Source organism: Symphodus melops (genome assembly GCF_947650265.1).
Source record: "Symphodus melops genome assembly, chromosome: 22".
Classification (NCBI taxonomy): Eukaryota; Metazoa; Chordata; class Actinopteri; order Labriformes; family Labridae; genus Symphodus; species Symphodus melops.
The window spans coordinates 9,376,506-9,397,343 of record NC_136712.1 but is presented as its reverse complement, the minus strand read 5'-3'; the positions used below and the strand labels follow the sequence as shown (position 1 = coordinate 9,397,343).

Below are 20,838 nucleotides of genomic sequence, written 5' to 3'. Positions count from 1 at the left end.
AAATATTAAAAATACAGACTTTGACAATGACTTTTGGAAATAAATGGCTTCATGCAATCAACGTAAAAAAAAAAAAACGCTTTGATATTCACTTTATAAAGTTGAATCAATTCTTTAGTACAGGCTTCTTAAACTGGAACATTTAATATCTCACTGTGTGAGATTTATTCTTGCTATGTGAATTTCTGAGTGTTAGGGGAACATGCTGCCATCTTTTATTCATTGTATTTTGAATATCATTTCATGAATAGAATTATTCTTTCCAGCACATTATTACATTTGTAAAGGACGAAAGGGATCCGGTTCTGGGTGTATCTTAAGAAAATAAACAAATGAAACACGAGATCAGAGAACGGTTTTGTTCCGACCCCTTTAGGTTTAGTTTAAAGTCCAGTTAATCTCAAACAGCAAGCATCATGCTATGGGTGTGTCTGATGCCACATCACAGAGCTAGCATGGAACACCCCAGGTTACACTTCTTGATTTAAACTGAAGGCTGAAAAACTCAATCTAAATGTATTAAGCTGTGTTGTTGCTGGTCTCTTGGTTTGTCCATCATCAATTTGATATGTTTGACACTGAAACTGTTTTTTAAGGTTCAATAGCAAGGCTCTAAAATGTTTTCCCCAACTCTACAATCAAAACTGTGTTAGATCTAAACAAGACAAGAGATGAGGATGTTTTATCATTTTCATATTTTTCTCTCCCTGTAGACCACAGTGCCACCCTTTACCCCCTCGCCCACGGAGTGCCAGTCTGCCAGCCTGGTTTCCAACTCCCCCGTCCTCTCAGGCAGCTACAGCAGCGGCATCTCCTCTCTGAGCCGCTGCAGCGTGTCCGAAGCTTCCGGCACTGAGCTGCCTGCGGGTGACCACCCTCCCCACCAGCTGCCTCCTCCCACCACCTTACCGAACTCTGTATCCAGCAGCTCGGACGAGCCAATCCGCAGGGAGAACAAAACCCCGCCTCCTTACAGCGTGTACGAGAGGAACAACCCGCGCAGGCCTGTTCCACTGCCACACAGCCTCTCCATCCCACCTCAGGTGGATCCCCCGGCGCTGCCACCCAAGCCCCACCAGCTCCGCACGGGCAGCATGAAGCTGGACGGGACTTCAGACCCGCGAGTCCCCAGACCCAGACCCCTGCCCAGGAAGGTGTCCCAGCTATAGATGCTGGTTGGGGTTCCCATCTGGAGCTTGAAGAAACACACTGGCGTATTTTGCACTTTTCTACTGGGCACTCATTTGTTCATTTGGTGATCTTGGGTTTGGCATTCCTAAAGCTACACCCGAATAAAAGACACCGGCCTACAGATTAACAGGCAGTCAAAAAAAAACACAAAAAAAAAAACTGAAGAAACTGTCACAAAATAGACGTTTCTTTTTGTATTCGCTAGAGGGCATTGACATTGACTCGGTCATTCCGCACTTTTAACTCTAGTATGTAAATGATGTTCAACATGGTCAATCATAACCTATGTTTACCAGAACACGCTATAAAAACACAGTTTTGATTGATGTAATAATCTGAATTATATGTATATGGGTATATATGAGAATTGTTTTTGCCTTAAGTATTGGAAACAGAGTCTTTTATCCGTGAGTCTTGCACGATTTTTTTTAAGCAACTCTGTACATTTGTATACAGTTTAGCTAAAAAGGTGCTAGAGGCCTCGAGTATGCATTACAGTGAAGTCTAGTAGATGAGGTTGTTATCCCATAGTCATATACACTCAAGCAATGGCACAAAAAGTTGAACCAATACATAAATACATTGCTTCCAAACAATGCAAAAACACTTTCATTTTTTGGCCAGCTTTTTAAAATTCTAATGAAGGACTGTTTTTGATATTTGATGTAGTCACAATTATTTTGTATATTAAACATGATAATACGGATTTCGACCGAATTCACTTGGTCATGAAGTATGGGAATCAGAAAAGTAGAGTTTTTTTTAGCGGGGCATTGCTGACTCAAGATACCACTCTGCTCTCCTAAGAAAATAGAAAAAACAAAAAAACAAGTCTTATATTTCACGCTTACCAAAAACAATCTCCTCTTATATCATAATCATTAGCCTGGACCAAACAAATAGAATAAAATGGTGCAATGGCATGCTTAGAAATTGGATACTGAATATTTGTATGTGAACACACCTTTCCATTTCCTGCATGATGTACATTAGAGGGCGTGGTTACCAAGTATTGTGCCAAAGGAAAATGTACAATGTGCTGTAAAGGCTTTTTATGTTTTTTAACTGGGACCTGAAATCAGGAAACTAGGAAATGCTCATCTGGTCAAACATTTTTAATGTGATTTAACCCCAAAAGTCCTATTTCACCTGTAGTCTGCTGATCAAATGTAATTTAAGACAAGCACAAACAAGACTGTATCATGTGTATTATGACCAGTACTGTTATTGTAAACGCTCTATTTGACAAAGCAGTAATTGAAACAGAGTTTCACTGTCAGCAGTCACCTCTAAACATGCAGGGACTGACTTGTCTTGCAGAAATATTTACAAACTAATCATTGTCGAATATTTGTACAGTTTAGACTTAATTTGCATTTGGTTGAACATGATGAACGTGGTTTGGCTGCACTATGAATAGTTGCTCAGTTCAACCACATTGTGTTGCTGCAGTGGAGTATGTGTTCTGTTGCAGGTAGATTTAAGATTTTGTAAATTAGAGACACATTTGGCATAAAATATTCATCAATCTTAAACAATGTGCCACATTCTTTTCTGGGAAGGGGTTTAGCTTTAGTGTTGTTTGTATGTTTCATTTTTGTACTGTTAATTTACTGTTTGATTTGTTGTGAATTTTTGAGATTAAATATTCACATTAATCAGTATACTTGAGAACCTGTAAATGATATGATGAGATTAATGTAAGTATGCCAAATATGAAATTTGATGTAAATAATTTTGTTTTTAACAAAATGTAGCTATAACAATTTACAGCTTTGAATGTAATGTTGAAGCAGCAAATTATAATAAATGTTCAAACTTTTATGGTTTTGTGAGTGTAGATGACACCTAACACATTTACAAGTTCAATAAACTGGCCGATGTTATACAAATGGACTGATGGACATATTTCTACATCGATAATGGAGGCTTGTGACTATTGACTTTGTTTTTTTATTCTGTATTAAAGTTTCAAGGGCATAGGCCTAGTGGTTGTTTCTGCAATGATCAAAAACTTCGGTCTAAAGATATTTTTTTATTATTTATTAAATTAAGAATTAAGAAAACAGGAAGATATTTTTTGGTGCACGTCATTACACCATACTTTTAAATCCTGCTCAAGTATTATATTTAGCCACGTTATTACTATTTCATTATTCACAACATTATCAAAGCTAAGCCTAAATCAACATAATGGTTCTAATCTTTTAAAGCCAATCGGTTCATGATTTTCTTTTTTAAAAATGGCGGCTCCTCCTGCTGAATCAATCAGGAAGTTATTTACGGAAGCGTGTTACGCATCGGAAGTGATTATGTCGCGACGTGAGAGACCATTAGCTAAAATTGTTACAAATGACCCAATATCGGTCTGCTCAGAATAATTGTGTCTGTTTAATTCTCCGTATTATTTTGACGGAATGAAGGAAATGAGAATATGTCCAACCCCTGTAGGTCGTTCGTTTATTTAATTCACTGTGAGTGGCTGTCGGGACTTTCTTAAGCAACAAGTGAACTGGTAAGTTTTCCTTTGATCTTCACGCTGCCTGTGTCGCCATGATTTTTTATTTTTTTTTAACATGTTAACATGTTTTCAAAATTGTATAGAAATATAATTTCCACAGATGCTAGTATATTCAAACTGGTTACAATAATGAGTTGGCACTTGGCCTAGTAGGCATGCAATGCAGTTTAATATTGCCCAGCCATTGTTTTATAAACGCTTAGAGGTTAAAGGCTAGCTCTGAGTTATCTACAGTACATTCATTTACATTTATTAAAGGGGCCGTACAAGTTCATGGCCTCAATACACTGCACTGCATTTAAAATGGCTGAATATGCAGGGAACACATTATTAGAGTAGCCATTGTTGTAAAGAAAGCAGTGCATTCATTGTCATGCTAATGGTTTGCCTCCTTCTGTTGAGACTGTCCAAATTGTGTTTTAGTTCCTGTTAATCTTAACTGTACTTTGTGAAAAACAGTTGGCCTAATAGAACATGTATGTTCTTCCTAACATGCTAAGCTTTTATAAGGGCAGCATTTTAGCATGACTTAGCAAAGGTACAGTCAATGAGGAGTTGTTTTCATGTGTTTTAAAGGGGGAAACACAACCTTTTAAGTTTTTGGTAAAGGTTAAAATCAATAGTTATGAAATTATTATGTTAGCTGATTACCAAAAAACAAACAAACAAAAAAAAAACCTTTGTCATCACACTGCTTAATCTGTAGGAAAACACCATTTGGGCTTGCCTGAAGTCTAGTTTAAATTCGAAAAATGCATGCAAGCGAGCCCTAAACATTTCTAAAATCACTCAATTTAAGATTGTGGTTGACATCTTTATAGAAAATATCGCAGCCTGCTTAGCAGTAAATTCCCCTTCCCTGATTCCAAAAGGCATTCAGATTGACAGTTTACATAATGATGTAATTGGCTCGATTGTTAATCTGCTCCTCTGCTTAAATGCTGGGGCGTCTACAGCCGGCACGGAGCGTCATTGCCTGAAGAAATCTCTCCTCGGCACATGGGGTTCAGAGGCTGTAGATGAGTTACTGGTGTGTGATAATAGATGACACATTCACACAAGGGAGCGGGTTCCTTGTTCATCACAAAGCATCTAATTACTCCGCCCCCACAGATGAACTGAAAAACTGCTCTCGCTCAATAGTCGGCACAACAGTTGTGTGTTGCTGGAACAGTTCAGCCCGACCAGAGGACCTTGAACAATTGTAAATTGTTTGGTGTGCATATTACGTGCGTCTTCTCCTTTTTATAAACCTTCTGTGTGTTGCTCATCGGGAGCACACTTCACCCGTCAGCGCTCATCATAATTGTTGGTGGCTGGCTGTAATTTGACAGCAATTATCATGTCAGGAATGGATTCCCTGCATGCAGCAGAGGGCCACTGAAGAGACATGCCTCCGCCATTCTGCCTGCCTCGGAGTATTGTTGTCGGTTACAAACCTCTGTGGGCTTGTCAATCTGTCTATTATGAAGAGAAGGGCTTGCATTCGGATTGTAGCAGCAGCAGCAGCAAACAAAAGCCTGCCCTGGTAAAAGAAGGAAATTTCTGCTGATTCCATGTGTTGACGTTTCACATTTGTGGGACACAACTTCCTCGCAACAAAAGGAACCAGGGCTAAAATGCACATTGCTGTGATAGTATGTAAATACCATGAACCTGCAGAGCACCCTGTGATTGTAAAGATGTTCAGCACATGCCTCAAAGATGCTGCGTTCATTAACTCCATGCAGCGCACGCTTCGCAGAACAGTTTAGCCCTGTTATTAAAGCACTAAACATCCTTCGTTGATAGCATTCATGGGCGATGATACATAATTATCAGGGGGAAAAAGCAGTGCGAGGTATTAATTTAAAATTGCCTGCGGCGAATTTTTTTTAACTTTTTTTTTTTTTTTTTTTTTTTTGGAGAACACACAGCCGCAGAGAAAAAGCCGAGGTGTTTGTCTCGCTCTGCGAATCTCTCCGGGGAGAAAGAGAAGCTGGAGCAGCTCTGCAGGGAGCAAAGCACCTCCATCTCAGAGGCACAGTGAAGAGAAGTTTCAAAGAGAACTCGCAAGGTGGAAAAGAAAAAAAAAAAGAAAAAGAGATGGCGTGTTTTATCTTTCTGCTCCACTCCCCCATATATACCTGCTCTGTTTGTGTTCGGCAGCTTACGCAGGGATTTTCACCTGTCAGCTTCAAATACTGCAGGTTGTTTTTAATGGCACGATGAGTGAAGTTTAATTTTTTTGACTTCTGCGTCCTCGCAGGAGAACTATTGCCTCAGCTGAATGGGGGGAGTTGACGGCAAGTTTCAGAATGCTTTGTATGCTGAAGACAAAAAGGGTTTAGGGAGATGCAGGTGTGTGTGTGTTTGTAGTTTTGTATGAATGTGTTGTCTTGAAGAGACAAACCGTATTTCTGTAGGTTTGTGCGACATTTTTTTTCTAAACCCATCGCAGGAAGATGCAGTTTAACACCCCTTGATTTATTTAAGGCATTAGACTCTGTTTGTTGCTTTATAACTTTGCTGTCCATTAAAGGCCAATAAGTCTCAAAACCCTTCTCAGTGTAGAACTTAACATGGGTAATTTCCATTTTCACTGTTCTCATACTGTTCTTATTCCTGTGATGCTAACATGCTAATTTGAATGCCTTTTTGCAGTAGCTGGGGGCGGCAGCATCTTAATCTGTTGGGAACCGAGAAGGTTCGCCGGTTCAAGTCCTGGTGCAGAGGGTGTGGACCTACATTGAAGTTGGTCTGGTGGCTGGAGAGGTGCCAGGGCACTTCGGGAGAATTGCAGACGTGCCCCTGAGCAAGGTACTAACCCACCCCCACAAAGCTCTAGTGCGCTCCTTCTAGCTGTATGTAGCAGCTCCACTAACGCATGTCCACGGGTCCTGTTTGTGCATGTGTGGGATTTGGGCGTGGATGTGTCAGAAGCATTTCTCTCAATAACAGAGCGTGAACCAGAATTTCCCTCGGGGACTAATAAAGTATGGGGGAAAAAATCATTAGCAATTATGTAGGCCAGTAAGGTAGGCGAATTGTGAATGAAGCTTTGCATCATTAAAATTCAAGCGCTAACTGCCATAGGTAGCTAGCCCCTGTTAGCTGGTGCTACTGTACTGTAAACTGCAGACGGCAGATTTTGGTCAGTTAAAGTGACTTGTGTCATTTAGTCAATATAAAGTTTCCTTTGTTTTGAGTTAAAGTTAATGAGTTTTTTTAGTTTTGCAAATAATTCAAAGAATAGTGGATGCAAGTTCTGCACAGGATTTTACTTTAATGAATAAAATGTAAATGTATAACATTTTGGTTGTGCCAGAAAATGATAGGTCTTGTGTAAGTAAAGCTAAAGAAATGTGCATAAAGACTGGAGGTGAAAGGGTTAAGTTGCAGGCTTCTCTATTCAATACATTTACCTTTGACTGTGTTTGACGCCAAAATGAAAGTCCTTAAAGTCTGCTCATGCTGAATGCCTCCTGAGACTCTCTCATCCAGCCCCTTAAACCACGCTGCTGCAGTTTGCTCATTTCCATACTGTATCTATCTGCTGCTCTCCTTTTCCAGTGAGTCATCCTTCGAAGGTCAGCAAAATGGCAACCCTGTTTACTGAGCTTCCGCGCCGACCACCAAGACGTCTGGATCCTGGCTCCCACTCCAGACCTCGCGGTGAAGAAGTCTGCATGGCAGGACCAGAGGGCAGCCGAACGGAGTCTTGCCTCAAAGGCCAGTCGTGCTAAAAGGTACTCTCCTGGCCTTATCTAACCTCTCGCTGTCGCCTCCCCTCATTCTCTGCGGGGTGTGTATTAAATTAAACGTTGGGCTCTCTCCGTCTCCGCTCTCATGGGTGATCGCCTTAGTTCTGCCTGGCCGCCTCGGCTGTGAAGAGGCCTCTCTCGTATCTCCTACACACATGAATAAACATGAGGTTAGGTGAGATTTTTTTTTTTTCCAGCTATGTCACTGCTGGGGGTTTGCTGTTGAGTTAAAATCAGCTCAAGGGGGTTACACCGGGGCAAGGACAGAGGGCAGAGGAGAAGTTAACCTTTGACACTGTGAAATAGAGCACTTTGGTCTGAAGCAGCTCGAGAAGCAGTACAGTTTAGTCGGCTAAAAGGGGAGAACTCTCATAAATGGAGAGTGACATAACTGGGACATTATTGGAAATCGGGGACAAGAATTTAAAAATGAATAGAATCCTCTTTCTCAGGAAAGAATGACATGTCAGCTTCAAACCTGATTAACCTACATTTCTTCGGGGTTACCATTATTATAAGCAATAAATCAGTTCCATCTTACTGCTGATCGCTGATCAGCTCGGCTTGTAAGAAATACAATCAATTAGCGTGAATGTTCCATGTCGAGTTTAGCTTATACCTCCTATGGAAGTCAAACCTGTTCCGCTATAAGCAATGGGTTTCCGACACTTGTTAGACTGGAGACAAAGGCACCATTGTTTTAACTGTGTAGCAGTCATAGACCAAGTGAAGACAATGAGCCAATGCCTTTATTTAGTGACAGTTAGTACTATCATTAGCTCTCAGAACTCTGTTTTTCCTCTTCAGTGACTTTTATTGAACACTACACTGTAGTTTACAAAGAGTCTAACAGAAGCAATTGGATCTTGTGATGGATGGGTGATAGTCCTGCTGGGTTTGCTTGCTTCCCAGCCAAAACTTGTCCTCTGTATTATACCGAGCACCTGGCCCCTTGTGTTTTTCATGTTCATGAGAACCGGGAAATGCCACTGAGTGATGGAGCTGCAGACTCTTACCCGAAATCCAGTGGCTTCAACCTGTCGATCCGCTGCTGTTCTTGCTCTATTTATTCAACCTGCAGAGCTGATATTCAGAAGCCAATCAGCTGTGTGCACCGTCTACTTATTCAGAGAGATGCTTTTCAGTACATATTGGCAATCGTTGGTAAATGACAATGTAAGGAACATAATTGTAAGGAAGTGAAATCAACAACACTATGTAGGAATTTTGTTTATGGCACTTTGACGCCCACACAAAGCAGCCGACTGCATGTACACACACACACATGCACACACATACACACGCGCACAGGCACACGCAATTTAGGCCTACCCTCTTAGACAACGTGCATTGGTTCACAAGCAGATCGTACATAGCTGACAAAGATGTGAGAAGGTAAACAGACATGTCCACTGACAAGTTGGAGTAGTATTACTCTGCTGTTGTTTCCAAACTGTTTGCATGTACAGAGTGAGTGGATGGAGCCGACCCTTGTCATGATCTCTATGGGCTGTGGACTGGAGATGGCCCATTTATTATGCTGGTTAAGATAGCTTTCTAAGGTTCCAAACTTAGAAATCTGCAGATGGACAAGGAGAGAGGCAACTTTGTGGTGATTTTTAAATTTTAAATCTTTTTATTTTAATTTATGCAAATCTGAGACGTGACTTTCTGCACCTGGTAAAGCAGCAAAACACAGCTTTTGGGAAGCTTAAACTTATTGTGATTTTACAGTAATTATTTGTATTTATTATTATTATATATATATTAGGGCTGCAGCAAAGGATTATTTTAATAGTCGAGTATTCTATCGATTATTCTGCCGATTAATCAAGTAATCGGATACCATTTTTTTTAAATTTCATAAAATTTCTTGAACTTAATTTAATAGTAATACATGGCAATGAAAATAACAGAAGTCAGTTAAATGAATAACCAATTCAATTCCTCTTAAGATAAACATTTTTATTGGCAGACTTAACATAGCTGAACTGGTAGCTGCTTCTTTCAAGAAAAAAGAGTGCATTTAAGTTTCATTGGCATATTCTGGATTTTAAAGATGACAAAAAAAAGTTGACAAAAAAACTGAAACATATTGCCACATTACACTCTTGTTTTTTTCTAAAGTACAAAAATAAATAACAGTTACAGTAATTTCAAATTACTTTTTAAGAAGGTGTAAAAAAAATTAAGATAAAACTGAGGCATAATATTAAACAATGTCTTTCTCCACACTGTGTGTCTGTGTGCGCGCTCAGCTCTTTAAAGGAGCCTGTGGTTGCAATGAAGGAAAGTAAGCATATCAACATGCTCAGAACTGAGGCTCGCCCTGCGCTTCGATGCAATATTCCCTGCTGCAGAAAACAGGCGCTCTGATGGCGTAGATGTTGCTGGGATACACAGGAAGGACTGTGCTAGCTTTGACAGTGTTGGATAGCGCGCTGCATTCACTTTCCACCATGACAGCGGATTCTCCTTCTTGGATAGAGGATGTTCTCCAAAGTACATCAAAACTTCCTTCTGGACATTTTGACTCAACTGCTGCTCCTCATCCTCTTCATCACTGGTGCTTGAGTCTGATGACCCCAGTATCTTTTCGAGCAATGATTTAGCACTAGTTAATGGCTTGTCTTGTGTTGTGCTGGGAGACCCAATTTCACTTGCATTCTTCTGCTTCGCTTCCTTTTTGGCAGCAAGTGCCAGGGTTTGTACTGTGCTTTGAACCTTGAAAACTTCATCAGGAGACAGGAACTTAAGTTTCCTAAACCTGGGATCTAAAGCAGCAGCAAGTAAGATATGGTTGGATTCAGGTTGAAACACATCTAGTCCTTGCCATCTTGCTGTGATCTGTTCTGTCACATCAGTTTGGTATGACTTGACTGGTGCAGTCTCAAAGGCTGGAGTCTGTATGGACTTCTTAAGACTTTGCACAAGCTGTGGAAGTGCAGAGAGGGTAACATATTCTTGCCCACTCAGAAATACAGTTGCTCCTTCAAATGGCTCAAGGGCCTGGTTCAGCTCCTGAATCACATCCCACTGTTCAGGCTTGAGATCAAGGTAGTGTTTTCCTCTTGGTGTCACTGCTGGGTCAGATAATGCAGCAGTTACTGGCCATCTCTGTTCCAACAGCCTGGACAGCATGTGGAAAGTACTGTTCCAGCGAGTGCTTACATCCTGCACCAGCATGTGTGACGGTGTGCCCATTTGCTGCTGCTTATCCTTTAGTTTGGTGCATGCTAGCTCGCTCTTCTTAAAGTGTTCAACAAGACATCTTACAGCAGCTACACACTTAGAGATAGCCTGGTTTTTCTTCAGAGCGCCCTGCACCACCAAGTTAAGCGTGTGTCCTGCACATCGCACTGATGCCCATCCATTTTTTTCAGCCAAAATCTTAGCTGCTGCTACAACATTAGCACCGTTGTCATGGACAACAGCTTTGATTTTTTTCTGGTGAAATGTTAAACTTTGCAATAACATCCTCAATCCACTCTGCAATATTTGTAGCTGTGTGTCTCTCTTCAAGTGGCATTGTTGTCAGGCTGTGGGACTCCATTCCCCAGTCCTCCCCAAGAAAGTGGCACCTCACACCCAGATATGCTTCTGTAGCAACGCTGGTCCAGATGTCGATTGTGAGAGCGATGCTGTCGGTCTCTTTTAGCATGTTTTTTAACTTGCCTTTAATGTCCTCGTACTTTTTCTCCATCATTTTCATGAAGTAGGTTCTTGAAGGAAGCGCATAGTTTGGATTGAAAGCGAAAATCATCTTCTGGAATCCTTCATCCTCCACCATGGACAGTGGACGCATGTCTGTGACAATCATGTTCAGAATGCGGTCTGTGAAGTCAGCAGCTTGCGCAGTTGAACATGACGGAGCCCTCTGTACGAAGCTGTCCAAAGTACCACTCTGCGATTTACTGGAGAAAAACAAAAAGTAGTAGAGTATAATTAATTGTTATTTATTCATTGATTACCAGGCCTAAATTAATGGCAAATGTACATATTATGATGTGATCTACAACTGATGACCCTACTCTCTGCAATAGAATTAAAATGAATAAAGCCAATATATTCTACCTAAACAAATAAATAACACGTTGACCAGGTCTGACAACCTCGTGTGTGCGCGCGCATGTGTGTGAGTGAGATATAATATGAGACATAATCATAATAATCTCGTCATGTGGCCACTACAATTATTTCCCCTGTTAATCGGCCATTATTCGGCTACGTGTATGTTATTTACGTGCCGTAATCTCCAATCACTGACCTAAATTAAATACTTCTGTGAACGTGACAATAACATTAGACTTACCTGTTGGATCCGCTCGGCAGACTTGATGCATAAAGCGGATGCTTTCCGTCAGGTGTTGTAGCATTGAAGTAGTGCTGTATGGTATGCTAATTTTGTTTTGCAGTACACGCATTGTACTGTATTTTGCTCCCGATTTAGTTTATAATGGTCCCACACTTTCCACAGTTTACGCCGCTTTCTTTGCTCTCCTTGTCGCTCGTCTCCCTCGGTCTCCGTCTCCATTTTGCATTCCGCACTTTGCGCGCACATGTAGGCATCAGAAGCGGAAGTGGCTTAAACGAAGCATCGAGTCAGATAATTTTGCCTCGATGCATTTTTGTAATCGAATTACTTGAATAACTCGAGGAATCGTTTCAGCCCTAATATATATTGTTAATTTTACTTAAATCTGCAAGTTATTTTGTGTTTGTTCACAAATAACTTTTATCTCTGGATAAGTGCACTTCTCCATCCCGCACCACTCCCACTCTTGGCGTCTTCTGACAAACAGCGAATAACCTATCCTCGTGACATGTGATGTCATCGAGAATCATTAGCTTGCATATAAGCGTCACAATCCACAACAGTGATGGATGCTGTGTGTGTGTGTGTGTCAGACGCCAGTGGCAAGACTTGTGCCACGATTACAGAGAAAACAGTGTAAGCATTACTGTATGTTCAGAAGAGGTCTAAACCAACGAAAGCATGCGAGTATAACTGCATAACTGCATGAAGAGTTTTTGCCAGACGGCAACATAGGCTGACCTGAGGGAGAGTCAAACTACAACATTCAGCTCCTCAGGCGAGTTATCGCTCCACCAAGGAATACAAAATACTTTTAGACGCGACACAAAAAGGTACGCCATGGGAAGGATAATGCACTGCTTGAGCACGCATGGTTTGACTCCTGCAAGACAAAGATTTTACCGGGCCATTACCGCTTCAGCTAGACACAACTGAATTGGTCTTTTGTTCTGGCGCCGAAGCTCCGAGGGGTTTCTCACAATGAAATCCTATTGATTTTTCCGGTCATGTCATCAAATTGTATGTGGCTTGCATCTTGGCGACTGTTTTCTCATCTGCTCCCCGAGGTTCTTTTTTCTCCTATTAGCTTTTTTTTTTTTTTTTTTAAATCCTATTTGGATGGGGCCAAACGAAACAAAAGACGGGGAGAATGAAGGCCGGGGTGAGTCTGGGAAAATGAGAGTAAACAGACTGAATATACATGCCGTGGAAGTCACTTTGTCCGATAGAGTTCTCGGACATTTGATGAATGTTAAACCACCTTTTTGGTTTTATTGTTGAAAACATTGGATAAAAAAAGAAACATGATGGAGATCCTATGTCAAGAAAAGTAGTCCACCACATGTTTGAGCTGCATCGGAGCTGTTGTTGAAGAGACTAAAGGAAGCACGTTAAAGATGAAACAATACAACACCTTTTTTACAATTCATAACTTTTAACAAGGCAAGACGGATGAAAAAAAAAAAAAAAGTAAAATAACTAAATGTTTCGCCACTTTTTGCAGCTGCCTAATGTTAAAACGCCCTTTTATTTCCATTCAGCGCTTCATGAATCAATAGAAACCTTATGAAACCTGTACGGTGACTCACAGGAAGTAGTTCAAAGATCTGCGAGCTGGAGTGATACGCTCAACTTTCGTGTGTGTGTGTGTGTGTGTGTGTGTGTGTACAGTCGTGTTCAGACGCCGCAGGGTCGACTAAGAAGCTCTCGATAGAAGTCATGCTGAGACCTGTGATGAAACGGCGGTCCCATTTTGCAACTTACTGCAAAACCTCCAGCATTCCGTCAACTGTCTTAGTACAGTTTTTGTCTCCATGCACAAGGGATTGGGGACAGAAGGGAAATTGAAAATATTCCAAGCCGGTCAGAACGATACAACAAAAAAGCTGTTAATTTGTGTCGACTCTCCACAAAGTGTCCACCACTCTGATAAACACTGTTAATGGATCCTTATGAGACTCATACTTCACTCAATGTTACGCTATGGGTTTGAGTTGGATTTTCCCAAGACGTAATGTATCACCAATATTAAAATCTTACCCTTTTCATCCCTTTGAAATACTACAAAATATATATAAAAAAAACTTCTCGAAAAAGTCCTCACAGTAAATATCAATATTGATTGTATCGACTACCCGACAGTATACTTTAAAAGCAGCCAGTCTGCTGTACTCCGCCCTGCAGATGCTTCCCGTTTCTCTCACTCTCTGTGTGACACTGCAGCCATCTGTTAATGTGCTGCAGTCTTAATTATACTCTCATCACACTAAGTCAATCACAGAGGCCACTGGGTCAACTGTAACACACACCCAGCGGGGGCTTCACTGATCGATACACTCCTCCTCCTGCTCCTACCGCTGTCGCTCGGACTCTCGTCCTTTATTTAGTCTCAGGACGTTTTGGTCGGGGATCGTTTTTGAAAAGGTGTTTTTTTTTTTTTTTTAAACCGGAGCTTAATGTGTAGAAACGTTGCGTTGCTTTAAGCTTTTACCTCATTTTGATGAATTGAATCCCAGTAAAGGTGTGTCAAACTGAAGCCACAGTCCAACCGCCCACTGTGATGCCGTGTGTTGCTTCAACGCATGAAGAACAAGTGATTCCTTTGGATTAAAAGGTTGAAGAGTTGTGCAAATATGTGAGCCTGGATGGCTTTTACCTTTTTGTTTGACGTGTCCTTTATCGCTATACTGACAGTGTCCCTTCTGTGCATCATCTGTCATCTCAGTGCTAATTAATATAAACTCCTGAAAAGGTGTTTTTTCTTTCACATTAAGATCTATCGGAGGACGAAGACAAGATAAGTAGCTGTTCCATCGTACAGCTCCTGTTCGCCTAAGAAGGAAGAAAACATCTCTCCGACTTAATCAAAGTGTCTCCTTGACAGTTTTACACTATCGTTTGAATATTTCCAGTCGTTTTAACAAATGAATAGCTTTTATTGTGTCCCTGCAGTGTTAGAAGGTGCAATGTTTTTATGGCATCCGTCAATAAAGATGGATGTTTTCAGAGAAAGAAAACCACCCAACAGATCTACAAGGCACATCGCTGCTTGGAATGTCTGTCACCACAGCGGTGTAAACGTATAAAGGTGTGATACACAGAGCACTTCAATTTACAGGAGGGCTTGATATCCTTTTTTTAAAATGTCGTTATTAAAACCCCCAAAGGTCATTTTCCCCCTTAAATGGCTTCAATCAATTCCCTATATTTACCTGCTTGTAGTGTTCCTCCGTGCACCATTTCACTCAACCGTTGACATTCAGCCGACCGTCTCCCGGTTCAAAAGTTCACACGTGAAGAGACGCCTCAGTACGGAGTGCTCGTCCTCTGCCCGGTCTGCGTCCTCTCTCCCTCAGCGGGCTTTTCAGGACTCTGTTGGAGGCCCCGGCTCTAATCTGTCGGCTCAAGGGTGTGTTTCCTGCGTAGGGGCTTCGGCCCACTCCATCTGTCTTCATCAGTGAGCCGGGGCGGCTGTGGGCTTGGGCCAGCAGGACACCGCTAAGCACCAGCTGCTAGCTGCCTTTTACACTGATTCCCACCAAGAGGGATATATTTACAGTAAAGCAGGCAGCGTGGTAAGATTGGAGGGGGCCCCTCGGTTTGTTAGCACATGGATTTTTCTCTTGATTGTGTTGTGGTTTTGTCATGAGCCTGGGCTCTATGGCCCTTTGTATTAATAGAGGTCAAGACCATGAAGCGTGTACTCTTCGCTGTGTCTCTAAGAAGGATGTTGACGCATCCTTACTTTGCAATATGCTAGTTATTTAGTTAGATTAACAGAGATTCTTCTTCCCCTCTCTATCCGTTCTCCTTTCCTTCATTCACACTTGAAACACACAGAAACGTTCAGTTCAATCTATAAACAGTGGATGTTGTGATTTTAGTTTTAATACGTTGTCACTGTTGCCATGGCGGCAGTGTATAAAAGAGGTGTAAACACTGATCTTTTTCGTCCCCCATCTTTTGTCTCCTTTGTGCATCCTTTTCTTCCGATGCATCCACTCGTCCTTGCACCTGCGTTTGCATCCAGCCGGCAAGCGTTTGCTCATTGAACAGTTTTTAATCCTACCTTCCTCCCCACTTCCTCTGCTCAGTTAGTGAGAGGCAGGTGACCCTCCCGGGCGGGTCAGAGAGGCTGGATTGATTTGGAGTTGCTGCTACTTAGCATGGCGAGACACAAAGCTAATTACCTCCCTTATAAACAGCAGCTTGGCCTTCAGCTCCTATCGAACAAGGCCATTGGCTCTGAACGATGAGAGCGGCCTGTGGAGGCCCCGAGGCTGTGGTTCCTTCCTATGGAAATCAATTCTGGAGTGAAATGGCAACGAGATTATGGCTGCGCTGATCTGATCCTTTTACTTCCCTTTCCACCTCGCAACATGAGCTCCTTCCTATTCCTGCTGCCCTGGAGTATTGTCATGTGATGAGATTGAGTAATGCATCTATATTGGACAGGAGAGTAGGGTAAATGCCACTTGGGGAAAAAAATCCTCAATGTCAATCAATTTTGTTTTTGTGTTCAATGATAGCAGACTGGCTCTCACAGTACAGTAGGTTAAGACTGTAAGATCTCCAACAGTGTGAGATACCGCCCGTGAAAATGACTACCTAAATGAATTGAGGACAGATTGCATTAATTATGTTAACAGACTTAACACTGGATGGACTTTAACTTTATAAGCATAAACGACTAATGATCCTGTGTTTAGCATAGTGTTGTAGTACTTGAGATCGGTCTGTCTGGGTCTCAAGACCACCTTTCAAATGTCTCGTTTCTGAATTGAAAGCATCTCTACTCGTTCTTGTCTCGGACTAGACGGACTCCGTATTTTAAATCAGGACAGGTCAAGACCCCTGACAGGCTTCTTAGCATCAGAAGGAAAACGCCACCGTCTAAAAGAGCACATTATTTCAATTCATTCATTATTAGATTGTTTTACCCCGATTATAGCCGCAACTGTCTGAATGAGCGAGACGCTCCCAGCACACACGGTGATGATTTTTTTTTAATCATTTACGGTCTTGTTCCGCCTTGACTTGGTCTTGATCGCTGAATGTCAGAGATCACTCTGGTGTCGGGCATGTCTTGATGAATTTGGTCTTGAATCCAACACTAGATGTTAACACAGTTGACACTTACCAGACATGTTGAGCTTTGTCTTCTTCAGCTACAGCTATTTCTTTGCATGATATTTATCATCTGTTAAACACACATGGCGAGGATGGCATACGACTGTTCACAATGGGAAAACAGTGACATGTAGCACAGTTATAATGCTGAAACAATGAGTGAAATAAGCCAACGCTTTCCTCGCCAATTTGAAACATTCAGACGGTGATTCAATAAGAATTGATTGCGCTGCTTAGAGCGTTCTGAATTGAGCATCGATCGGCCTGGTGTTTGCTCCATGTCAGAGTCTAATTCAAACCATATTGTGCTAATGATATCTTATTGTCTAATATCTTCTTGTCTGTGCAGTGAGGTCTCGTTTTCGTGTCCGTTGGGATCCGTGGATGGTTCAGTCCACACCAAACATTCCCAGAGCTGTGCGCCATGTCTGACTTCGATGGCGATGCTTCCTGCACACCGCTTAATGAAAACAGCAAATCAACCTACAGAAAGTTAGACGCAGGAAGGCGTAGAGTATCCAGCCGATTTTTATTTTTTTAAAAACACAACATCCCAGTGGAGCAGGGTGCGTGACCCCCTGATGTAGCAAACCACGGGGGGGGGGGGGGAGCATGTGGCGCACACAGATGTGGGATCTCAGCGTTAGCTAGCAGCACCTCCTGTGACGTGGCTCAATTTTCACCACATATGAGCTGGATGGGTAGAGGACACTTTTTCCAATTACATTTTGTAGTTGAGTCTTTCCAGACGTTTATATCAAAACGTACTTCCTGTTATATGTAACATTTATTCATGAAACACTTTTGTCAGTGAGAGCATCTTGCACAAGTTTCACTTTTTTCTAATCTGTTTTTAGATTAAATTTTATTTAACTTTGTACTTTTTGCACAATTAGTTTTTATTAATGTAAATATTTATCTTATTTTACCTCGTTTTTTTTTACCGTTCCTTTTTTATATCTACATTGCACCGTGGGGAGGGGGGAAACGTAATTTATAGAAAGGTCCAAATAATATTTGGAGATTTAATTTACTAAAGAGTTTCCCTGATCACTGGAAAGTTTTTGTGTGACATCCCTTGTAAATACTGCCTCACCTACACTCATCCGACAGTAAAAGATGCACTTACTCAGTCATTACATTTGGCACAGAGGTTCGAGTGAGCATGGCTAATGTAAAGCAAGCATTAAAAGACAGAATCTAGATTTCTTTTATGATTTGTTTCTCAACTTGCACTGAAGAACTAAATGATAAGTCTGCAGCTCCACGAAAAAAAAAACAACAACGTGCAAGAAGGAGTCAGTTTTGTTTGCTTTTCGTCTGCATATGTCCCAGAACCTGGATGGCAAATACAGTCTGTTATTTATTCAGTCTTACTTTGTATCAAACTGTCTTCTGGATTACTTCAGTATGAACATGCAGTTAGGCAAACTTTTGTTTACCCTCATATACAGATATACAGATGAGAACATGTTTGCTGATGCCACTTTCACATAGCAGAGATCGAGATTGTATGATCCTCGGAGGTTTCATCACAAACGACTAGCGTCCCCCCCCCCCCCCCCCCCCCCCCCCCCTGCAGTGTATGCACTTCATGCTCCAGGATGTAATGAAATCCCCCCGCTGGCATTCTTTTATGTGCCGCTCTGGTCTTGATGTTTTCAACAGCAAGGGATGAATGTAATGCACTCTAGTGTTGGCAGTCACGTTACAATAAACCCTGATGTGTGACAACAGCAGAGGCCCAATTGATACTGATAGTACAATGACATCCTTTGGCAGACCAATAAAAGAAAATGTCCTGTGTTGGCTGTCCTATAGCGGAGCAGCATGAGCCCATGTGTTAAGTCGACTGGGGGGCGAGTCATGTACTGTACATATACCGCAGCGTGATGTGATGGAATCATATGTGTTGAAGTGCGAGCGAGCATTGACTTTTTTCGTGGGAACCAATTTTGAAAATCAGAATCTATATGGCTAGCAGGATAAGCTAATGTAGCATTAAGACCTGACCTTACCATCTATTTATGTTTTATTCACGTTAGCTAAAGTACAGTGCGCCTGACAAATATATGCATGGCCCCGAAAAGTGCTTATTAAACTGTGATTTATTCTGATTGCTCTGTTTCCAATTTTTTTTTTTTTTTTTTTTTTTTTTTTTAAATATGTTGCTTATTTTTCCTTAGTGTGGACGCATTCTTGGGTGTGAATCAAACAGAAATCACACAGGGATTTCACGGCCTTTTTGCAACCATCGGAGAAGGCTCTGCAATACGTACGGCGAGGGAGAGGCGTGTCGAGTTGGGAATAGTCGGCTCTGTGCCCGGGAATAAAAAAAAAAAAAAAAAGAACAAAATCCAGGTGCAAGCTCAGGTCTCATTCCATCACATGAGATATGAGATGGCACGTCGACTCTTCTCTTCTGCCCACATCTCTCTGGAGTTGTGATACTGACAGTGAGCACCAGAGGCTAATTCTGTTGGATCTAACCAGACAGATAATTTGCATAGACCTTGATTTCTCTGCCCTTTTTTTTTTTTTTTTGGCCCGATTGTGCTATTTTGTAGTTGTTTGAGGCCAATGGCATGCACCCGGAGTTGGATCAGGCACTGCAGAGGTTTTTCTCTCTCTTATTGGACCCACTCGCTTGATTGAAGTCTGCTTTTTTTTTTTTTTTGCACCGCACCTTTCTTGAAACACAGCCGAAACTCTGCTTTCCTTCAGCATATTACTCACTTTTTCATCATTTTCTCATGATCTTACTTCCCCCCCCCCTCTCTCTCTCTCTCTGAGGGATTATCCCTGAACCTTAAGCTCGTGTTCCATCCTAACTGTGTCAAACTCTTAAATATGCAGTAAACAAGGCTTGCATGGCAAAGCAGGGCAGAATAGAGACTGTGTGCTGTGCTAAGAACAACATCCACTGTTTCTCTTTAGAGATGCTAACCTTTAAAATGTTAATCTGTCTGCTCTGTGTTAGCAGAGATCCTACATCCCAAATATCCCATGCTTCCTGTCCACACTCGCTCAAACAGAACCAGGCTAGTTTATATATTGCCTTGAGGATAACGTTAAAGTCTTCCTACAGAGTTCCAATATTCTGTACACATTTTAATGCAATGTTGAACTAAACCCGGTCTAATTCAAAACCAATCATAAAGACCTTTTTTTTTTAATGCTTCCGTCTGTCTATTTTAGCTTTCTTGTCTTTGCACATATTTGTATGTACACCTCCACCTCTCCTCCCACTCCGATCCAGCTCAATCAAAAAAAAATCTTTCACCCTCCCTCTCAAGCTCTTCCTCTCTCAACTCCATCCAGCAGTTGATTTATTATGTCTGTTATTCAGTGGCGGCGTCATCGTACCGCTGAAAGCAGCATGCTGTTTGCAGGGCACCGGCAGCGCCTTTGTCTGCTCGTCATGCTGCTAGCAGCAGGCCTTCCGATGCGTGTTGCCATTTCCACTCTCCAATTTGATTGCTGCAGTGAATTGAAAGCCATATCATACTACTCCATGTGGGGTGCAGGAATGAATATTTACCTCCTTTTTTTTTTATTCACAGCCTGGCTCATCTCTCCCTTTTTTAAAGACTGCTGAAAACTCCAATCCGGAGGTGATGTCAGTTGAAAAGTGTGTTTTGTAGCTGGGTCAAGCTGTTAGCGCTGATCGTCAATGACGTCGATTTCACACTTTGTCAGACGAGACACTAAATACTTTTTTTTTTTTTTTTTAAACTGCACAGGTTCCAAGTGTGCGTCACTAAAAACCCCACTGATGTTTGATGAATTGCAAAACTTTGGTCTACATGCTTCCATTTAATTTAGTTAAATGAAAGAATCAAGAGAAGAAATTGAAAATAAATGACTTTGCCTGTCGTCTTGACGTGAAGGCGGATGTGACAGTATGTTTCCTCGCTGTTGTCATCTGCACATGGGCT

General features: G+C 41.6%; 2 protein-coding genes across 19 annotated transcripts in view; both read left to right on the top strand.

The window, feature by feature from the left end:
- Positions 1–3,013, top strand: part of dock4b (dedicator of cytokinesis 4b) — a 110,089-nt gene extending 107,076 nt beyond the window's left edge. For all 10 annotated transcript variants that reach the window (XM_079334927.1, XM_079334929.1, XM_079334924.1 and 7 more), the window contains one exon: positions 714–3,013. In XM_079334927.1, coding sequence (XP_079191053.1) covers positions 714–1,169 — 456 coding nt within the window. In that variant the 3' untranslated portion in view covers positions 1,170–3,013. The remainder of the gene's footprint in view (positions 1–713) is intronic.
- Positions 3,014–3,459: 446 nt separating this feature from the next.
- The window catches only part of cald1a (caldesmon 1a), a 350,697-nt gene continuing 333,318 nt past the window's right edge, over positions 3,460–20,838 (top strand). For 2 of the 9 annotated variants that reach the window (XR_013778065.1, XM_079334938.1), the window contains exons 1-3: positions 3,460–3,706; positions 6,356–6,511; positions 7,265–7,440. The gene's annotated coding sequence lies outside the window, so the exon portion shown is untranslated. The remainder of the gene's footprint in view (positions 3,707–6,355; positions 6,512–7,264; positions 7,441–20,838) is intronic. The other 7 variants (XM_079334949.1, XM_079334946.1, XM_079334942.1 and 4 more) reach the window with 5 other exon arrangements.